The following is a 15,137-nucleotide window of genomic DNA, read 5'->3' on the forward strand; positions in this document are numbered from 1 at the left end:
TATATGGACAGCTAAAATATATATAGAAAAATTAGCTGGGCATGGTGGGGCATGCCTGTAGTCCCAGCTACTTGGGAGGCTGAGGCAGAAGGATCGCTTGAGCCCAGGAGTTTGAGGTTGCTGTGAGCTAGGCTGACACCAGGGCACTCTAGCCTGGGCAATAGAGCGAGACTTTGTCTCAATTAAAAGAGAAAAAAAAAAGCTGCATTCTGATTCCATAGATATTACGGTATAGAAAAAATGTGTCTTAGCACCGAGTAAACATAGCAGCTGCCTTAAACATTGTTAAATTTTCAAGTTTACTTTTAAGTATCATTTTTGGGGGGATTATTTATGCCAGGCCTACACTCTGAGTAATTTAAATTTTTATGCAGAATGCCAGGACTTCCTGAAGATCCAGCCTGTGCCTGAGACTCATGAGCTCTCAGGGCTGAGGGTGTGGCACTGAGGACCGAGGACAAGTGTGACGTGGGTCACATTCATTGCTTACAAGTACCTCTTGTGTCACTTTCAGATGCACAAAAGAAACGTGCACATGCACACACATCAGGGACTGACACGCGCACTCTCATTCTTTATGTGGATGAGATCGGGTAGAGGGCTCACATGCAAGTGAATGATAATGAAACTCAACTGTTTTTTTTTTTATCTGGAGGGATTCTGTTGCCTCAGGGTTTCATACTGGATAGACTAGTTTAATTTTTTGGTGTTTATCATTGCAACTTGTAGTACTCTGTAAGTTTAATTAATTAACCATGATTAGTCTACTTGAGTTAGGACCTCTCACAGAGAAGAGAATGCTTGGCTGGTGCAGGCCGTTGAGCTGAGCTGTGAAGGAGCAGCCCAGTGATGGTTTTGGGCAGCGGCCGCCATGTCTTGACCGCTCTCTGGGCTCACGCCCCTTTTGACTACTTTCTGGGCTTTATCTGTCTCATTTAATCCTAACTATCCTGTGAGAGAGGCCTGGTTACTGTCTCCTTCCAGGGTTGAGAAGGTGAGGCTTGCCCTGTGAGTTGTTTTTAACTCATGCTAGTTTTGAGCCCGGGGGCTTGTGAAGCGGATGCAAGTAATGTCTCTTCACCTGGGAGCTGCGTGAACTGGTTTTCAAGTTGCACGTAACTCATGCACAGAAAACAATAAAAAACTAGAAAGGGTCTTTTTGTTTTCGAAGTTTTTATTCTGTTTTTGCAATAAAACACCGTGGCCCCAAAGAAAAACTTTTTTTTCTAGTGTGGCCATCAAGTGTGTTAAACGCTTCCTGACGTTAGCAGGTGGGATCCAGGGCGGTCTGCTCAGACTCTGGAGCCCGAGCTCTTAACTACGTGCAGCTCACGATGTGCACGTCCTCCAGTTACAGCTGTTTTGGTCCCTGAAGGTGCTGAACAAGAGGGACACCACCATTGAATTATTGTGCGGTGTGAGCCACGGCCACCAGGTGGTGCTGTGGAGGGAGAGATAACGGAGATTCTCTCGTCCACTTTAATCCTAAATCGGAAATTGGTTAGGTTGGTTAATGTTAATATAAAACGTATTCAGGAATGTTAATATAAAACGTGTCTGCTTTGTTAAGAGTCTGCAATTTAAAGCATTGTAGGATTGACATGAAGGATGTAAAGGGGATGTAAAAGGAAATGATTCTTCTTGGCATTGAGGAGTTTTTTGGTGTGAAAAGGAGGTATTTTAATCATTATAAAATTCATGCTGCCCAAAAAGATTATTTTAGAAATATAAAAATTATTAGTGAACACTTCGAGTAGAGTATTTCGTTACAGCGGGCCAGAAACGTATCATTAGGTGTTTCCAAGGTCTCGGGAGCAGGAGCAGCGTGTGGGCTGAGTTGTCAGGGACCCCGTCATTAGAACAGATGAGTAAGAGAAGCCAGGTCCTAAATTAATAAGCATTCTTATTTAATAATTTAACACACTGAAATTGAAAAATCATCTAAGCCGTTGGCCCCTTAGGCAGTATATAATTGTCCTCACGTGCTGAATAAGTAAATCGTTGGTGTTAAGATGCCTCTAAATTAATTAAATTGAGTTAGAGCATAAATGATTCACTGAGCCCTCGTTCTGGTCTGCGTGTTGGGTGAGGTTTTCATCTTTCCTGGGCCAGACAAGATTCTGATTTCTGAAGTGCATTTATCTAATTTAGATTCATCTGTAATCACTGCTCATTTCATTCATTTGTTTTTTTTTTTTTCTTTTCTTCCTTCTTTTTTGGGTTATCCGGGTGATAACAATTTAGCGTGCCAGCGCAAAAAGAGTCCCTTTTTGAGAAGCAAAAGCAAGGACAAAGACAAGTCTCCAACGACCCACCCAGCTCTCTCTAAACGCCTGCGGTTCTGGTCTTCCTCCGACATCCCATCCTCTCCTAACGAGCCTGTCTCTTTCTCAGACATTGGAGATTTCTAATCCCTTTCCTTTATCATGTGTCTGCATCATGCATCTGTCTTCATTTCTGAAATTCATACAAACAAACAAACAAAAAAAGCCAATACCTAAAGGCCACATGGCCCCTAGTGGACCCTACTCCTGCCCCAATTCCAAGCTTAAAAGTAGCCAGCGTGGATTCTGATTTCACAATAGAAGATGAGTTGTCACACTCCCTGGACCGTTTCTTCAGTGCAGCACAGTTGTAGGGGAGCCTCAGGATGTACGTGTACATGTCCTTGGGCCGGGATTCCCGTACTGAGTAAGTCAAGTAGCCGTGTGCTTCCACCCCTCTCTCGCACCTGCAAGCTTACGTCGTGCCTGTGTGTCCAGCAGAGCCGGTCAGTGGCTGCTGCGCTTCCTAAAATATACAGCCTCTGTCCAGGAAGGTTTTCTTTTTTGAGACTTATTTTTAAAGCAGCTAAATTTAAAACCACTGCCCTTTTCTCCTCTTCCTTTGTCGGAGCACTGAGTTGTTGGCTTTGCTAAGAAGGCCCTTTTGAATCTGTTCTGTGTTTTGAAGGATTGATTGCTCCATTCAGGCATTTTGAATAATTGGATTAATTTTGCCCAGCCTGAGTTCAGCCCAGAATGAAGTTTTATGACCGTGCTGTGGTTCTCTGACATCCCAGATGCTGAAGTTAAAACCGTAGGGGACAGAAAGAACGTCAGCACACAAGTCACGACCAGAGCAGGGAAAAATCCTGGCCAACAAGGTCACGACCTACTGCAGTCTTTCCCGTCTTCAGCCATTCCTGTGCCATCTTCTTGATTTTTGCCATAACCTTACACTACCTGGATGATTACTTCCATATTTTCCCTTAAGTTGACTCATAGTTCGCAGTTACATTTATTTTGAAAGGAAAGATTATTATCAGTACTGTAAGTGGAAAATGAGCATCACCATGAGAATAAGGTAACCCTAAGAATAAACACGTAACTGTAAAAATGTTAAAGTTGGTTAACATGCCGCTGCCTGCATCTCATCACCTTGCTTTGGAACTGTGGGCTGCTGCGGTCCCGGGTCCTCCAGGCCGCTGGCTTCCGCGAGTTTCTCTGTCTGCCGCTTGTGCTAACCGTGCGCTCATCTCTGCCTCCCCTCTGGATCCTCATTTAAACTTCACCTTCCTGATCCATCCCACCAGACTTGAATCTTGCTTCTCATCAAGGTTATCTCTCAGAATCCAAAGGTCCCCTTGATTTCACATCGTAAGATCTGGGCACTTAAAACCACGCAGTGAGCCCGGACCGGGAGGGCAGACGGGGCAGATGTGTGGAGGAGCCGAGTCCTGGCTCTGGGTCCAGGGCCCTTGGGGCACGTGGCTCTGGGACGTTTTGCAGAATGCTTTGCCAGCTCTTAGGAACGCCAACCATGTTAATTTTTGTCTTGTGTTTGGACGGCCCATCCTAGTTTGGGTTTTTTTTTTAATGTTTTTACTTATGATTTTATTTAATAGTGGCAAGAGTTTATGTTCATGCTAGAAAAATTAGAGATTACAGAAAAGCACAAGATACAAGGTGAAAATCATCTTGCAGGCAGTCTCACCATGCAGAGATGAAGGCTTCTCTATTTAAAAAACTGTATATTGTGAGGTTGGCAGTAAACGTCTATTTGAAGTCCCAAGTAAAGCCAGTTGGGAGAACCTTCAGATCCTTGGCTACAGGTTGTAGTGGCCCTGGGCAGACATCTGTCAGGATCTTTGTAGGTGTCCTATACACTGTTCCACGGGCGGGGTGCCCGATAGCTAGTGTGTTGGGGGGACTCTTACCAACAGTTTGTTTATCCGCTTTGTTTTCTCCCAGCCTTTCATGGCTGGCAGTATGACCCATCAGTAGAGCCAGAGGTGGCCTCGTGGGGCCTCTGACCTAGGCCTGGAGTCAGCCTCCCCACCCACCCCCCATTTAGATCGTGGCCCAGGAGCTGCGGCAGCTCAGCTTTTGTCTCTGTGGTCCTCGTGCCCTGCTGCCCCTGCTTCTGAGCCTTCGTGTGGTCGCCCAGCCTGGGCACAGGGTTTGGCAGCCTCGTTTCTCAATGTCCTCTTCTGCCCCAGGCCCTGGGGATCTAAAGCCAAAGCGAGGGTCCCCACGCGGAGGCAGCCTTGACCGCACAGATGCTTCCGCTGACCCGGCCGCGAAGTCCTGGCCCTCGGAGCTGGGCTCCCGGACCTGCTCAGCCTCAGCCCCCACCACCGTCCCTTCCAGCTCCACGCCCCTCGCCCGGCACCCAGGCCGCACCAAAGGTGAGTCCAGGGCCCCTCCAGAAGGGTGAGCCTTGGGGCCCGTGTCCTTCCTGAAGACAGACCCCAGGCTGTCAGAGGCTGGAGGGGGGGGGTCTGCCCCTCTCAAGCCAGGAGGGCGTAGTGAGCAGAGTGGCTTTGGCGTCACAGACACGGGTTCGAACCTTGGCTCTGCTTCCCAGCTGAGTGACTTTGGACAAATGACTTACCATCTGGAGGCCCAGTTGTAATGGGAAAAGCTTCGGAGCCCACCAGCAGCATTCAGGCTTCAGATGGGAGGTGAAGCTAGGTTGAGAACCAGAGTTTGGGCCAAAACCAGGCATCTGCCCGCACCCCTCCTTGGTGGAAGTTTGGAGGATTTTTTCTCTAGAGAGGGTAACTTAGAGTCTAAGCTGGACGTGCACTGACACGGCTGAATGGGTGTCCTACACTGAAGACAAGCGCGTTCAGTGGAGGGTTCTCAAACTCCCTGTCTCCTGCACGCCAGAGCCATGAGTGTTCACACCTTTCCACGCGAGATGAAAATATTCTTTGAGCAATCACATTAGCTTGAGAGATCCCCAGAATGGCTCTGTCAGATCTTGCCAGGTAACACCAGAGAAGTTCAAGGATTCCCAGACTCCTCAGGAAGAGTCTCCAACACCGGGGATCAAAACGGCTGCAGACGGCAACTAGAGTTAACAGACATTAGGCACAGAGATGAGAACTTTCAAGATGCCTGTCCTTCATATCGTCGGAGATGAGAGAAACTGTCGCACCCATGAAACGAGAACAGGATGCTATAAAAAGGAGCAGTGGGAAGGGGAAGCATTTGGAAATTTAAAATATGCACACAGAAAGGAAAAGAAAATGCTTAAAACTGAAAAAAGACATTCTGTTTATAATTTAAGAGATATGAAAATATGCAAAGAAACAGCTAAAGGAATTGAAAGTTACTGCCTCTGGGCCTTGAAAGTCTGAGAGAGCAAGAAGGGGTTATTTTTCATAATAACACCACTCAGTCTTGAAGCCCTGGGTGTGCCTAGCCTTGGTGTGACCAGCAAAACAAAACATAGCAACACAGACAGGGTCCCTGCCCTGAGGACCTTCGAGCTCCAGATATTCATAGCTGGCAGGAGCATAAACTACCTTCAGCATGGAGACCCCATTGTCATTTTGGAGGGGGCCCAGGGTCTACTCTCAGATAGAATCCGGTAGGGTTGAGGCACGAGCATTTTCCAGTCCTCAGGGAAGGGGGGTTCATTGATGGCCCTGGGATTCCCGGGTCTACTTCTGGTTGGGAGCGGTGGGTGCAGGGTTTAATCTCCAGGGAATCAGCCTGACCCCTCGTGGTAGGTTCGGATTCCACCTCTTTTTCTTTCTTTTCCTTCCTCCTGCCACCTGAAGACAACATGACCCCTAAGAAGTCTGTCAGGGCTGAGCTTTCAGATTGGAAGGGGCACCCCCAGGTATTAAATATTCAGTCCTTTCATGTCATCCTTAGGCCAGAATTCACCGTCAGTCTTGATCTTGGTGTTGGTCTTGGTCACAGTCAGTGCACAGGCCGAAGTGTGATTAAAGTTAAAAGGGATGGAAGTCCAGGTGTTAGGGTTGTCCCAGCAGGAGAAATGCAGAGGGATGGGAGAGGCAGGTCCCAAAGGCACGGTCCGAGTCCCCTCCCTCATCCCCAGGAGCTGGCCCGGGGTTTCCCTGTGGATGGTGCATGTCCTGGAACCCTGACTCGTCGGCCTTGTTTTCACTGCAGGCTGTAATTCAGATGACAACCTCTGCGAACCGTCCCTGGAGCTCGAGTTCAGCAACCACAGGCAGTACGGTGAGTGGTCGGGTGCTGTGCCTTTCGGCTTGGGTTCTCAGCCTTGATTTTATCAGTCGTACATTTCCTTCAAGCTAAGTCGTGTGCGGAAGCCCAGCACAAAATAGGTGAAGGTGGGAAGAGGCAGGGACCCATTCTTCCTTGCCCACCCCAGGGGCCTGAGCATGTAGTTTTTGCCTTACATACCTCCAGTGGTGGGGAACTCACTATCTCCCAATCATTGCAGTTGTGGAAGCTCTGACCACTCCTGCCTTCCCCCCACCCTTTGCTTTCAAGCATCCCTCCAGGTTTGCCGAGAAGTTCTGGTGGCCCAAGCAAGGGAGCATTCATTTCCAGAAAGTCTCCCCCTGTTCTCACTTGGGTTTCAGTTGCTCATAGTAAATTGTATTTAGTCTTAGAAGCTGTTAGAAGCGCTTGTCATTTGATTTAGGCATATTGTACATTTCCGCAGATGGGAAACAGTCAATGATACCAGACTTCTCAAAAATTAAAAGCTGCTTTGGTTTGTTTTAATTTTTGAAAAGCAACCCTAGAAGGATGGGAAAATAATCCTAAAAAAAAAACTCTCAAAGTTACACTGAATCCTGCTTGCTTCTCAAGTGGTCAGTAAGTGCAGGAGTCAGCATTATCTTCTGTCCTTTTTGTTGTCTAAAAAGTTCCATGATATGGACACTCAATCGTACAGATCTACGCATCTACAGTTCATAGGGACAGTTTGACACCAGGGCCCCCCACGTAGCTCTATGCCACGTGCAGAACACAGGATGACACAACAGCAAGAATGTGCCACCTCTGCTAGGGGACAGTCTCACTGAGTAGCTCCGGCTGTGATCGGTCAGCTGACCAAGGGGTTTTCTTCACGCATGTTCAGATTCCTGAGCCTGTCTTATCAAGAGAGAGAAGGGAAAGCGATTTCTGATGTAGAACTTGAATAAACAAAGGTGCTTTTGGGGCCCACTGATTGCTGTCACCGTTTCCTTGTACTGAAACTGATTTCCTTTTGAAAGAGCGATGCGCATTTGTTTGTTGCAAATTTTCCCTTCTCTCAGCTTTCACACTTTTCATGAACACCAAGTGCTTGTTGGCTCATCCCCAGACACTGTGCTAACGAGTGTTTCCAGCTGCCTGCTATTTGCAGAGCTCACCAGCACGTGGGAACCAGGCACCCTGTGGACCAGGGAACCCAAGCAAGCTTCCCTGGGGGTCGCGGCAGGCAGGGGACCTCCTGGTGTCCCTGCAGGCTCTCCGGGCTGCTGTTCAGCTCAGCATCTGCTGTGTGCTAGAGAGATGCGGAGATGGCTGAAACACCGTCCCTGTCCCCGGCGGTCCATAGTCCAGCAGTAGACACGTTTGCTCACGAGATACTCTGACACGGGGCAGGCTGCTGGGACAATGGCCTAGGAGGGCCCTGCGGGCACCGGAAGGGATGACCTGCCCTTTGCAGGGGTGGCGCCAGCCTTCCCACGAGTCTGCAGCAAGGCGCGTGCACAGACACACTCAGGCAAGCACCCACGGTGGCTGGGAGGGCTGGGTTCCCTGGCACTTGGCACTGTCAACCTTGATGTTTCCCTTTGAGGCAGGTGACGTGAAGATGCTGAAAAACAGCAAAGAGCCGGGAGAAGCAAGTGCTCCCTTCCTCCCGGGGTCCCCAGCACCCCGTGGATCCTTGTGGATCCCCTCCCGTACCCCCTCCCCGTGCACAGGCACGTGCTTACATACGCGTACACATGTGTACGAGCTGCCCTGAACAGCCCCTCATCTCTGCTCCCGTGGTCTCGGCAGGGGCTGGTCTCACGTGTTCCAGAAAGCTCTGTGCAGTAATAGGAGTGGGCCCCTCCCCACCCCAACCTCTGGTTTACCCAGAGCAGCCCCTCTGTTTGGTCCGTTCTTTATGCTGGAATTCTGGGTGAGATTTCCTTTGTTAGCAAGATTGGTTTAAACAGCAAAACCCTAGACCTAATAAAAATAGATAGCCAAAGTTGTCATTTCTCAGTAGCCTGCGGTATACTGGGCCTGGCACTCTGTTAGTGAAGCTAAACTTCTCATCACAGCGTGTAGAGAATCCCAGAGTTCTTCCCTCCTTGGGGCATTGGCTGTAGCCTTGGTGCAGAATGGCTTTGGCACACGATTCTGCTCAGATTAGATGGCTTGATCTGGGCCACACCTGGTGGGTGGCCTTGTCGGTTACACGTTGCCACTTCCTTTCAGCGTCCCGGCCGAGCAGTCTGGAGAGCAGCAGAAACACATCCAGCAACAGCTCCCCTCTTAACCTAAAAGGCAAGTCTTTTCCTCTGGACTTTTAAAAATGTATTTGGGTGTTTGGCTCTGGGCTCAGAGTATTCTTATAACTTTAAAAAAATACCTAAATTAATAAGACTTTCAAATGCATCATGATGAGTTTGTGAGCCACACAGTGTGGTTTTGAGCCCAGGCCTGGGAGTTACAATAGTTTGGGGTTCACATCCCTTCTGCCCACTGACCGGCTCCGGGCACAGGCCCTCCGAGTCTCAGTCACCTCGTCTGTGAGTGGGGATGGATGGTAACGGCAGTTCCATTCCGCTGCGGTTAGAGAACTAATATAGGGGATTTTGGTTCTTTGAAAATTTTTAGTTTGTTTTGGTACAGAATGTGGTCTGTTTATGAATGTTCCCTGAGCATTTGAAAAGAGTTCGTGCCGTCTTAAAAAGATTTGTTTATTAGCTTCCATGTGACGCTGGCTCCTAGAAGAGCATCTAGCACATAGTAGGTGCTGAATAAACTTCTAATACATGAATGAATGAGAGCTAATGAGTGCTGTGCCTTACAGTCATTGATAACTTAAATTAGCGGAAGCTTTCTACATTTATCTCACTTTTTTTTTGTTTTTAAAAGCCAATGAGGCCGGGCGCGGTGGCTCACGCCTGTAATCCTAGCACTCTGGGAGGCCGAGGCAGGTGGATCACTCAAGGTCAGGAGTTCGAGACCAGCCTGAGCAAGAGCGAGACCCTGTCTCTACTAAAAAAATAGAAAGAAATTATCTGGCCAACTAAAATATATATAGAAAAAATTAGCCGGGCATGGTGGCTCATGCCTGTAGTCCCAGCTACTCGGGAGGCTGAGGCAGAAGGATCGCTGAAGCCCAGGAGTTTGAGGTTGCTGTGAGCTAGGCTGACGCCACGGCACTCACTCTAGCCAGGGCAACAAAGCAAGACTCTGTCTCAAAAACAAAGAAAAAAAAAGCCAATGAGAAACTCAAGAGGATTCCGAAAGGTCCTTTAACATCCAGAATCACAGCCCTAAAAGGAGTGAGCCCAGGGTTTGGGGCAAGGTTTTCTCTCTGTTGTACAAGGGCCAGAGGCAGCCCACCAGGGAAGCCAGCCAGAAGGCGGTTGAGACTGATGCGTGCGCCTGTGTCGCCTGCCTGACCCCAGGTTCCTCCGACCAGCTGCACGGGCGGTCTGAGAGCTTCAGCAGCGAAGACCTGATCCCCAGCAGGGACCCGGCCACTCTGCCCCGGGACACCAGCACCCCAGGTCGCAGCGCACTTGGCCGCCATGAGTACCCCCCACCCCGGAATGGCCCTCTCCCCCAGGAGGGTGCCCAGAAGAGGGGTGTGGCCCCTTCCCATGCAGGGGTGCGGCCCTGCTCTGCCTCCCCCAGCAGTGAGATGGTCACCTTGGAGGAGTTCCTAGAGGAGAGCAACCGGAGCTCCCCGACCCACGTGAGTGGCCCGGGCGTGGATGCGGGTCTCTCCTCTCTCCCCCTCAATCTCCCCCTGGCTTGGGACGGGAGTCCTCGGAAGGGATGGGGCAGGGGAGGAGCGGCTTAGGTGCAAGGCTGGCTTGGACGTGGGAGGACAACAAGAACACTTGCTGGCAGTGATCACCAGCTGGCTGCCAGCCCCCAGACCTCGGAGGCTGCTTTCCTCCAGGCCTGGGAAGTGAGCTGGTAGAGCTTGTGGCCAGGTGCCCCACAAGGGTCTTGCCCACCCACGATCTGGAGCGTCAGACTAGCACACAGCCGTGGGTTGCATCTCTGCTGAGTTGCAGCACGTCCGTATGTTTTCATGCAGCAGGAGTATTGGCAGGTGCAGGTGGCTCCTGAGCTCGACTGACGCCTCCGACCCTCATGTCCCACGTGAACTCACTTCCCTTCCTCCTCTGTCCATGAGCCTCGGGAGAAGCCCCGGCCTGCAGGAGGCCGCAGCTACCCGAGCAGCCTCATAGACAGTTGCCTCCGCGGCTCTGCCTGCGGCCTGGGCAGGGGAGGCTCAGCAGGCGACAGCTTGACGGGGACAGGTGGTGGGCTGGACTGTGCAGTGTGCTTCCCTTCTCCGTGCAGCCCACCGTCCCCACCTTGGACCCTCTACCTCCCGGCTCCCCCAGCCCCATTCCGCCTCTCTCTTCCCTTTCTCGGACCAGGAGAAAGGTCTGGGTGCAGTGGGTTCCAGCTTTTCAGGAGCTGCTCTTGTTTCTCTTTCTCTCGGCGGCCCGAGGGGAAGTCTTGGGATGTCCCTGAGCACGTCGGAGTGACCGGGGTAGGGAGGCCCGGTTCACAGCATCAGCTTTCTAGCCCCTGCTCTGCTTGGTGGATAAAGAGGCAGATTGAAGCAGTCTGTTGTGGTCGGGCTTCCAGAGCCGACCTTCCCGTGAAGCTGTCAGCTCAGTGGGAAGTCACTTCCCTCTCGGGTCTGTTTCCTTGTTTGTGAAGTTAGGGGGCTGCCTTGGGGCATCTGGGGGTCTTTCCTGGTGGTTCACATACTGCCCTGGCCACCCTCACGTCCTGACTGGAGCTGGGGTGTGCAGTGGGGTGACGTGTGTGCCTCAGGCCAGGCAGGAACAGAAAGCCAGTCCTGGCGGTGTGGGCTCCGCAGGGACGTCCTGGGTGAGAGGAAGTGCCGAGGATCACCTCCCAGCCCCCTCATTCCCTCCTCTCCCGTCTTCTCCGTAGGACACTCCCAGCTGCCGGGATGACCTGCTGAGTGACTACTTCCGAAAGGCCAGTGACCCCCCGGCCATCGGAGGCCAGCCGGGACCACCGACCAGGAAAGAAGGGGCCAAGATGCCCACCAGCCTCGTGGCCCCCACCATCAAGATGGCCGCCAGCACCCCCGAGGGGAGGCTGCTGAAGCCCGGGCAGTGTGTGAAGCCAAACTTCAGACCGGCTGAGGCCGAGCCCCCAGCCAGTGTCCCCCCGAGACAGGCCCAGCCTCCCCAGAGCCTGTCTCTGGGCAGAGCCCGGCAAGCCGCGATGTCCCCAGCTTCCCACGCGCCCCCTGGCCGGAGCGCTTCCCTGAGCCGGGCCTTCAGCCTGGCGTCGGCTGACCTCCTCCGGGCCAGCGGGCCAGAGGCCTGCAAACAGGAGTCCCCTCAGAAGCCGGGGGTCCCTGAGGTCTCGGGGGGCAGAGAGACAGGCAGCCACGCCCTGCGAAGCCCCACACCCCCCGGCGCCCACAGCCTGGCCCGGGAGCGGACCCCACTGGCGGGGAAGGCCGGCAGCTCCTCTCAAGGGCCGGCCCCCCGCAGCCGGCCGCCAGACACCAGGCGCTTCTCGCTGGCTCCGCCCAAGGAGGAGAGGCTGGCCCCGCTGCAGCAGTCGGCCACCGTCCCGGCCATCGCTGCTGTAGGCGGCGGCGGCAGCAGCTCCCAGCACTTCTTACCTGCTGCAGCCCCAGCTGCCAGGACCAAGCCCAGAACGCCCCCACACTCTGGGGAGATGGCCACCATCGCCCCTGTCCGGGCGGGGCTCAGCCTCACAGAGGGAGACGGGGGCCCCGGGCACAGCCACATCGAGGGGCTCCCGGCCAAGAGCCCAGGTAGGTCCCCTGACTCGGCTCCCCACGCCAGCCGGGGCCCCGAGGACTACAGTCGGGGCAGCAGCTCAAAGAGCACGCCGGCGTCCCCGGAGCCGGGTGGGGACCAGCAGACGGTGTGGTACGAGTATGGCTGCGTGTGACTCATCTGGTGGACCGGCAGCTCCCGCGTCCTCACACTACTGACACGCCCTCCGATTCCGACGGCCTCTTCTCCTGCGTGCGCCTGCGGTGCCAGGGAAGGGTTCAGAATGAGGAAAGGGGTTCCCACGCATTTCCCTTTTTGTTTTGTTAATGAAAACACTGTGCCAAGCCCTGAGAGCGTCACACTCCCAGGTGTGTAATGTATCTTCTGTATCTGCAGCTTCCAGCAGCTGGTATCTTTTGAACAAATCCACTTTGGCATGGGGACCACTTGGAATGCAATGACAAAACTGACTTACCCGAACGCAGACACTATTTGAGTGTACCCCGGTAGAAACACTTTTTTGCAACTTCTTGACCTCCATTAAAGCATATGCACACGCACACACACACACACACACACTCACAAGGCTAAGCCCTGGTGGGTCTGAAAACCCCACTCCCTCTTCTCCCAAAGCCATTTGATCCTAGGAGAAGCCCAGACCGGCCAGACTACAAAGCTTAAGGGCCGTGGGCAGACCCCAGGGTCAGGCCTGCTGTTAAAAACCAGGAATGTGGCTGTCCCATTCCTGGGATCCCAAGCACTTCCCTTTACCCCAGGGCCAAGGGTGGCCCTGGGCATCTGCCTCTCTCCTCCAGCTGGCTCCTGGGCTCTGCACGGTGGGCTCTGGGGGCCACACAGGCACCTTCGTCCCAGATCCACAAACACTGGATTTGCCAGCCAGGGGGTGAGGGCAGAGAGAAGCCCCCACCCGCCCTCCTCCCGGCAAGTGTGCATAGTGCACAGAGGGGACTGGGGCGCTGACGTCCCCCGGCTCAGATGGGATGTTGATTTATTATTGCTGAATAACTTCTGGGTGTAGAAACCAAATTTCTTTTAATATATTACCTATATATGTACACACTCCTGTGATATATGTATACTTGGGGGCTCTATTTATGTTCTTTTCCGTCAGGAGTCTTACCTGCTGCTTTGTGTTCGGTCAGATTCCTGACACATTTAGTTTCCTGTCGTGACGGTGCTTTTCCTGGGGTGAACTAAACCTATTGATTTTTTTTTAAGATTTTTTTTTTCCTTTGGATTTAATATACTGAGAAAGAAATGGGAGACTTTTGAATGTTAACAAGATCCATTTTAGGAGTGTTTTGGGTTGTGTATTAGCCGTTCCGGAACACAAGGACAAGATTGTAATAAAATGGAATGGAAGAGAAGCGAGTCCTGGTTTTCCTCACTGCACGTTGATAGTGGCATCAAGTGGGCTGCTGGGGACTGGGGCTCCCTGTACCCCCCTCCCCCGCCCCCCGCCCAGGGCTCTTCCTCAGCCATTGGAATCCTCCACTTGCTTTGCCGCTAGATAGGGGAAGCTGTTACCCAGCTAACCAGGGACAAATGTGGAGCGCAGAGATTTCCTGTTTATTACACAGTGTCTTCCCTGCACCCCAGAGTTGCTATTTTTTTTTGAGATAGAGTCTTGCTCTTGCTTAGGCTGGTCTCGAACTCCTGACTTCAGGCAATCCTACCCCCTTGGCCTCTGAAAGTGTTAGGATTACAGGCTTGAGCCACCGCACCCAGCCTGCATTTATTTTAAGTTAGCAAAGACTGAACCCCATTTGGGGATCCACCTCATGTGACAGCAGCTCAGTTCAAGGGTTCCTTCTGCTTTGTGCCCAGCTACTCAGCGAGTAAAGGCAGGGTGCTTAGATCCAAGGGATAGAAGGAGGAAGAGAGGAAAGAAGGCAGCAAATAAATATCCACACATGACCAAAGGCTTTGGTGTTGTTTCTGTCCACCTGCTGCCCCAATGTCTCCTTCCTTCCTCACCAAACTTATTTTAAGACTCTTGTTCCTTGCCTGGCTTTCCTGAGGCTCTGCAATCTGTCCTTGTATCTGGCCACTCAGCGAGAACTGCCATCCTGACTGCTTTGGGCTGGACCGAGTGGCGGCCACCTGCAGTCTTCATACTGTGTGGCCTTTGCAGGGCTTGACACCTGGCCAGTCACTCCCTGGAACTCTGAGCCTCTGTCCCGTGACTCTCCCTGGGGACAGCTCTCAGCACTGGACAGTGCCTCACTCATTCCTCCCCATGGACAGCCACCTGCATGCTCAGCCTGGGTTCCACCTCTGCCATTGCTTTTCCCTCCATAACCCCCTTGGGGCCCGACCCCAACCTCTGTCTCTCCCTGTGCACTGACCACCCATAGACGTGACCTCTAGCCCAGCCTCCTGAGGGTCAGGCCTGCGGCCACCCACCCAACAGCCCCAGTGCATCTCCCCTGCTGCTTGGGACCGTCTGTCCCAGTCATGGAAGCCTGAGCTTCGGGCTTGACCCCTCCCTGCTGCGTCCCGTGTTTCATAGGCCACCTCCTAAGCATGAAAATGTGCTGGAATCTGGCTCCCTTTCTGCCCAGAACTTGTTATCCTAGATCAACCCTCGGCCAGTTAGGCTCCAGCTGTCCAGCAGGAGAGCTCCTGCTAAGGTCACCAATGGCCCACGTGTCAGTAATCCAAAGGCCACTTCTGGGCCTCATTGTCACTTTTTGGGTAGGTGCACACACCTCAAGTGACCTTCCTTTTGGGAACCCTCCCCTCCCTCGCCCCTGCACTAGCCACACCCAGCCCTTTGCCAACTCGGCCCTCTCTCCGGGGCTCACCTCAATCTGACCACGCTATGCCCTAAACAAGCCGGGACACATCCACAACTTTAATCACGATCTGTTCCCAG

At 52.5% G+C, this 15,137-nt stretch overlaps 1 protein-coding gene across 4 annotated transcripts in view; it reads left to right on the top strand.

Annotated features, from left to right (window-relative positions):
• Nucleotides 1–13,626, top strand: part of CCDC88C (coiled-coil domain containing 88C) — a 129,321-nt gene extending 115,695 nt beyond the window's left edge. For 3 of the 4 annotated variants that reach the window (XM_045561965.1, XM_045561966.1, XM_045561967.1), the window contains 5 exons: nucleotides 4,481–4,669; nucleotides 6,411–6,479; nucleotides 8,688–8,756; nucleotides 9,890–10,179; nucleotides 11,409–13,626. In XM_045561965.1, the coding sequence (XP_045417921.1) occupies nucleotides 4,481–4,669; nucleotides 6,411–6,479; nucleotides 8,688–8,756; nucleotides 9,890–10,179; nucleotides 11,409–12,413 (1,622 nt within the window). In that variant the 3' untranslated portion in view covers nucleotides 12,414–13,626. Of the gene's footprint in view, nucleotides 1–2,244; nucleotides 2,459–4,480; nucleotides 4,670–6,410; nucleotides 6,480–8,687; nucleotides 8,757–9,889; nucleotides 10,180–11,408 lie in introns of those variants that run through there. The other variant, XM_045561968.1, reaches the window with a different exon arrangement.
• The last annotated feature ends 1,511 nt before the right edge of the window (nucleotides 13,627–15,137 follow it).

The sequence above is a fragment of the Lemur catta genome, chromosome 1 (genome assembly GCF_020740605.2).
Source record: "Lemur catta isolate mLemCat1 chromosome 1, mLemCat1.pri, whole genome shotgun sequence".
NCBI classification, from domain to species: Eukaryota; Metazoa; Chordata; class Mammalia; order Primates; family Lemuridae; genus Lemur; species Lemur catta.